The sequence below is a fragment of the Nyctereutes procyonoides genome, unplaced genomic scaffold (genome assembly GCF_905146905.1).
Source record: "Nyctereutes procyonoides isolate TBG_1078 unplaced genomic scaffold, NYPRO_anot_genome, whole genome shotgun sequence".
NCBI classification, from domain to species: Eukaryota; Metazoa; Chordata; class Mammalia; order Carnivora; family Canidae; genus Nyctereutes; species Nyctereutes procyonoides.
In genome coordinates this window covers 40,355,157-40,361,156 of record NW_026575126.1, presented here as the reverse complement: position 1 = coordinate 40,361,156, position 6,000 = coordinate 40,355,157, and the positions used below count along the sequence as shown (strand labels likewise).

The 6,000-nt window shown below is 50.6% G+C and overlaps 1 protein-coding gene across 2 annotated transcripts in view; it reads left to right on the top strand.

Moving 5' to 3' along the window:
* The first annotated feature begins 462 nt into the window (after positions 1–462).
* Positions 463–6,000, top strand: part of CREBBP (CREB binding protein) — a 129,382-nt gene continuing 123,844 nt past the window's right edge. The window contains exon 1 of one of the 2 annotated variants that reach the window (XM_055341378.1): positions 463–793. In XM_055341378.1, the coding sequence (XP_055197353.1) occupies positions 709–793 (85 nt within the window). In that variant the 5' untranslated portion in view covers positions 463–708. The remainder of the gene's footprint in view (positions 794–6,000) is intronic. The other variant, XM_055341377.1, reaches the window with a different exon arrangement.

Sequence of the window (6,000 nt, the reverse complement as noted above, 5' to 3'; positions counted from 1 at the left end):
GCCGGCCCGCTCCGCCCGGCCCTCGGCGCCCGCTCCGGCGGCCCCGCTCGCCTCTCGGCTCGGCCTCCCGGAGCCGCGGCGGCGGCGGCGGCGGCGGCGGCAGCGGCGGCGGCGGCGGCGGAACGGGGGGTGGGGGGGCCGCGGCGGCGGCGGCGGCCCCGCTTCGCGCATTGTTTTTCCTCACGGCGGCGGCGGCGGCGGCGGGCCGCGGGCGGGGAGCGGAGCCCGGAGCCCCCCGGTCGTCGGGCCGCGAGCGAATTAATTAAGTGGGGCGCGGGGGGGGGAGCGAGGCGGCGGCGCGGCGGCGGCGGCACCATGTTCCCGGGGACTGCCTGAGCCGCCCGGCCGGGCGCCGTCGCTGCCAGCCGGGCCCGGGGGGGCGGCCGGGCCGCCGGGGCGCCCCCGCCGCGGAGTGTCGCGCTCGGGAGGCGGGCAGGGGATGAGGGGGCCGCGGCCGGCGGCGGCGGCGGCGGCGGCGGCGGCGGCCGGGGGCGGGCGGTGAGCGCTGCGGGGCGCTGTTGCTGTGGCTGAGATTTGGCCGCCGCCTCCCCCACCCGGCCTGCGCCCTCCCTCTCCCTCGGCGCTCGCTCGCGGCTCGCGCTCGCTGCTCTCCCCTCGCAGCCGGCCGGGGCCGGCGCCGACCCCCGCCCCGGAGCCCTTGCCGGCCCGGCCGCCCGCGCTCGGGGCTGTTTCCGCGAGCAGGTGAAAATGGCCGAGAACTTGCTGGACGGACCGCCCAACCCCAAACGAGCCAAACTCAGCTCGCCCGGCTTCTCGGCGAATGACAGCACAGGTGAGGAGGGGGGGCCCGGGCGGGGGGCGGGGGCCCCGCCCGCAGGTTAGCGCCGGGGGGACCCGCCCCGAGGCGCCAGCCCGCGCGGCCGCTGCCCGGGGCCCCGCCGGCCCGGGCGGAGGGGGAAGTTTGTGGCCGGACGGCGCCGGGGCCCCGAGCGGGGGGCCAGCCCCGGAGTTGGGGAGCCCTCCGCGCGCGGAAGGCGAGCGGTACCTGCGGGGAGCACAAGGGGAGCGGAGCGCGCCGGGCTTCGTGGCGGTTCCACGCGCCTCCCTGTGCGGCCGTGCGTCGGCTCACGCGGGGCTGCCTGGAGGGATGACAGCGGAGGGTGGGCTTCCCGGTGACGGAGGAGAAAAGTGCAGCGAAGCGGGGGTGGGGGTGGGGGGACGACCCAAAGTCTTTTCTGAGCTGATAGCACGATTCGCAGCGCTGCGATCCGGATCAGGACCCACGCTCCACACACACGCTCGCTCGTAGCAGCAGCCGACCTGGGAGTTGGGACTTTGGAAGTTTCTTGGGATGCGGTCCTTGGGAAGATGCTTTTCGCGGTTTGTCTTGAAAAAACTCTGGTTGTTGGGTCTACCCAAGGCCGTTCCGTTTGCACCAGCCCCAACTCGGTTAGCAAGATGTCATCCAAGTTGCTGTGCTGTGTTTAACTTCAGAGGCATGACCTTAAAAGAAAGTTTAGGTAAAGCAGATCCTTTCCGGCTACAACCTCCGGCTTGAGTTGGTGGGGCTTTTACACTGTGGGTGTATTAAAGAAAATTATGTTAAGGAATGTAGGAATCGCAGGTCCCACCCACCACCACCACCACCCCCTCCAAAAAAAATTTTTTTTTTAGCCGGGTATTAAATGAAGCATTCTTTCAAACAGCATCCATGAGAACTTTGTGAAGTAATCCCATCAGTTGCCTAAGTATTTGTTTCTATTCGTTTAATAACTCTGGGCTCTTCTGAGCTGATTCACGGTAGCATTATGATCGAGTTGTATTTCCTCTTTCAGACCTCTCCTTTGCAGTAAAAACTTGTGCACCGCTGCGAACAGTTCTGTCTCCAGCGCAGCCTGTATTTCTCCAGTACGGTCTTGGTAGTAGCAGCATCTGAAAATCAGTTTATAATGAATGGGTCCAAATTGAATTATATTGCTACCGTGATGCCTTCAGATTTGCAGTAGACACAGCTGTTCAGCTTGTGCAAATATTTCTGTGGACACTGGCATATTTCTACTAATGGTCTAAAAAAATCTGTTTCTCCTGTTGAAACAAAACTACTTGGGTTTTGTGGCTTCAGTTTTAATATAATTTCAAGGATAGTAATGTAGGTGTGAGAGAAAGGATATTTTAAAATATCATGAGATTCTTACTTAGTTTAAATACAATTTGTTAAACGGTGGGGGGGGAGTAAATAAGTCTCATGGGGCAAAAGGCACTAATACTTTTTTGTAATTGATAGAGTGGAGTGTGATGTTTATTTTGTCAAATCAGCTTGTCTGAAGTAAGAAATGTGGAAACAGCCATGACTTAGATGCCCTTTTACTATAGAACAGATCTCTTTTGCTTCATTAATCTTGCTATGTTTGAGTGAAAAGTCTTTAATCATATGAAACATAGATCATACCAGGCAAGTTCAGCTTTGAAGTTTGTCTTCTGAAACTGGTAACTTTTTGAATGGCTTTGCAGCTTTGCTCTTGTCAAATGAGGCTATTGCAGATTGTGTTTTCTATAGAGGGATAAATTACTAACACAAGACTTAACAGAAACGGTTTTCCGAATATATACATTCAGCTGTTAACAAGATGGAGCCTAGAGAATGGCCTTTTTGGGTAGTTCTGTTAATGGATGGTCAGATATTTACTTGATGTGCTGCTAAATCACAACAAATTTTTTCGGAAAGGATTTTTCCCTCTTGGCTACTTTTTCTCCCCTTTCTTTTCCAACGTTGATCCTCCTAAAGCATGAGGACTCACTCTTTTCCAAATGGGGAACAAAAATTTTTAATAGCTCTGATTTAAATAATAAAATTCATGATTATACTTATGTCAAGTCACCTTGGTTACGTTTTCATCACGTCACATTATTGGCCAGAGTCTATCAGTGCGGGGGCCAAGGAAGGATCATCATCGAGCAAATTAAAGGAGGTACAACCTTGTCTTCTGTAACCAGTAGTCTGAGACAGAGATCCTAAGGATATATATTGAACAAATAAAGGACTCTAGGAATCACATTACGTCCAATCAAAGGAGTGAAGGCATTGGGTTAGGTGGGAAAGTAGGGAGAGACTCAACCTCGTTTAAGTGAGGGGATGTGTTTTTGAGGCTCCTGGAAGAAAAATGGAGCCAGGTGGAGCAAAGCGTATTTTCTTTTTCCGTGATAATAGAATTTGAAGGGAGTTCTGTACATGGGAAGACCTGAGAGGTTAGGAGGAGCAGGAGGCGGCCTGGTGGCCTGAGAAACGAGGGATTTGGACTGCTACCATGCAGCACACGTCTGTAGGGACTGGCCTGGGGAGCCATCGTGTCCGTTGCGTGAGTCTAGGGGACTGACATTGTGTGGAGAGAATAGTACTCCTGACATTGGGTAGCTAGCTTACAAGCCAGGGTGCTCCCCGCAGGGCACTTGTAGTCTAGTAAGGGGAGCGTGCATAAAGCATGCCAGTGAGATTAGGTGGCATCTCTGAGTGATGAATGTCATCTGCACCGGTATCAGATTGTCAGACGGGAAAGGCTCTGAAGGCTGGGGAGGTCAGGGAAGGCTTCTGAACAGAGTATGCAGAGGGGATGTGGCACTAGAAATGTGCCCCAAAGGAAGGTAGCAAGAGGAAGAAGGAGAAATAGTACTTTTGACCTCACCCACACCTCAGCGCTGGAGTGGCACTGGATTTCAACGCTGTGAGGTGTTGTTTTACGTTGAAGGCTTAAATGCTTTCCTGTAAATGCAGTCTTCCTTCACTTGGCACCCATTATAAGAGGTAGGACTGTGTGTTTCCAATATATAGTTAGTTGTGTGTTTTGGAAACTTCTTTATTTAATATGTCCAGATTAAAACAGCATATTAGTGTTTTTCAACAGCAGGGATTCATGACTTAACAGTGAAGGAGAAGTAAATATCCACGCAAGCAGACTTTTTTTTTTTTTTGTCAGCTTTATTGAAGCCAGATTTACATACAACAGACTGTTTAAAGTTTTTTAAGACTGTCTTCTGAAAATTGGAACCTACTTCATCCTATCCTGTTTGTGTCCCTAGCAGTTGTGATTATACTTCATAACATGGATCCCTTTAAATGCTATAGGAAACCATATTTAAAGAAAGTATGGGGTAAATATAGTTACCAACCAAAATGCCTTTCACAACAAAATGATGATCTGTTATGTATGTGTAGTGCTTTCTGTGTCAGAATGCTTTTCTCCCCATCACCTCAGCTTGGTCCTCAGAGCATCCTGTGAGGTGGGACAGGAAGACACTCTTCCTGCCAATTCTGGGTAAGGAACCAGACTTGAAGGAGGTGATCTGCCCAAAGTAACATAAAGGGCCAAACCAGAACCAAACCTAGATGATTAAAGTAAATAATTGTGTATATTCATTTTATAAGCCTCCATCCATAAATGTGAAATATGATTGAATCGTGGATTTAGGAGCTTGTAGTTCTTGACAAGTTTCAGTTGTGTAACTCCAGCAAGTGAAGTAAATCTCTGTGGGGGGGCGTCTGTCACCGGGTCTGGGGGGAAGCTGGGGTGTTCTTTCTACTGGGGGGGTGTCCCCCCTCTTCCAGCTGGTTCTGGTGCAGCAGTTTGGTCTCAACCTTCCTGCATATGGCAGTGGAAAATTGAGTACCGGTCAAGTTTTCTCATCTTTTCATTGAGTTCTGGCTACGTCAGAAACGTAAGCTTTTGTGGAGACTTCTAGGGGCAGGGCTTTTCATGACTTTGCTTTCCTTTTACACGTTAGAAGAGTAGGAACTTTTGGATAACCAAGGGGCCAGAACGTTGCTCTGTTGAAGTTGCTCAGGGAGGATGCTGGGTAAGTATGAAGCCCCCAGGGATGCCTGGCAGTACAGCAGACCACTGAGAATCACTCCTGTTGGCCATTTGAGTGTGATCCTGTAACTCTTAAACCTTATGGAAACAACTTGTAAAGGGATGAGGCTCATTGGAAGTTGTGCTTAGAGCAATGACTGTGTTTTTACAACTTCTAACTAGTGCCACTGCGGCTGTGTGACAAAGTATGTGTTTAGTTGGGGCCACCTAAATGCTAACTTTATAATTTTACTCAGTGTGTTTGAAAACAAAAGAGTTAAAAATGATTTTGCCAAAGTGTGCCTTCCCTAGTCAGGATGAAATGTACCTCATTGTGAGTTGTTGAGGATCAGCAAAGGTTGCATTAAGCCAGTTTAGTTCTTGGGTGCCATTGGTCAGGACACTTTTTCTATCTTAATTCAGGCCAGCATTTCAAATATATTCCAAGAAACTAGAAGGTATGCAAAGAAGCATTTCTCAAAAGGTTTTGTGCTCAGAGGAGGTTGGGAGTACCTGCAGGCCTTCCAGGACCCTAGCATGCTGTGGGGCTCTGAGCCTGGGGGAGCTGGACTGTTGTTAGCACCATCCTCAAATCTTTTGTGTGTAATGTGAGGGTCGAGGGTCCGCTGACTTTCTTGTAAAGGGCCAGAGGTCATTTTTGGCTTTGCAGGCCATTACGGTCTCTGTCATAACTACTGAACCCTGCCATTTCAGCACGGAAACAGCCCTGGACAGTACGTACACAAATGGGCACAGCCGTGTACCAGTAAAGCTAGTAACTTTTGTGAGAGCCAGAAGTCAGCCCTTGGGCCACAGTGTGGGACCCAGATGTAATGTGGAATTAATGCTCTGAGGATCCTCAGTTTTCTCTTCTGAAAAGTGGATGTTCCCTGTAGCCCCACCTTATTGAAAGTATTTCTCTTGTTGGACCAGAGACCTGTTTGTCGATGGATCTGTAAGTGACAGTAGCCGTGTGCATGCATCTATGCAGGCCCACAAGCAGGCAGATCTGTTGCGGTGTAACACTCAGTGGGGATATTAGCAAAAACTTGTATAGTCAAGACAATTGATTTTTTTTTTAAGACAATTGATTTTTGTCTCCATTTTCTTTTTTTTTTTATTTATGATAGTCACAGAGAGAGAGAGAGAGAGAGAGAGGCAGAGGCAGAGACATAGGCAGAGGGAGAAGCAGGCT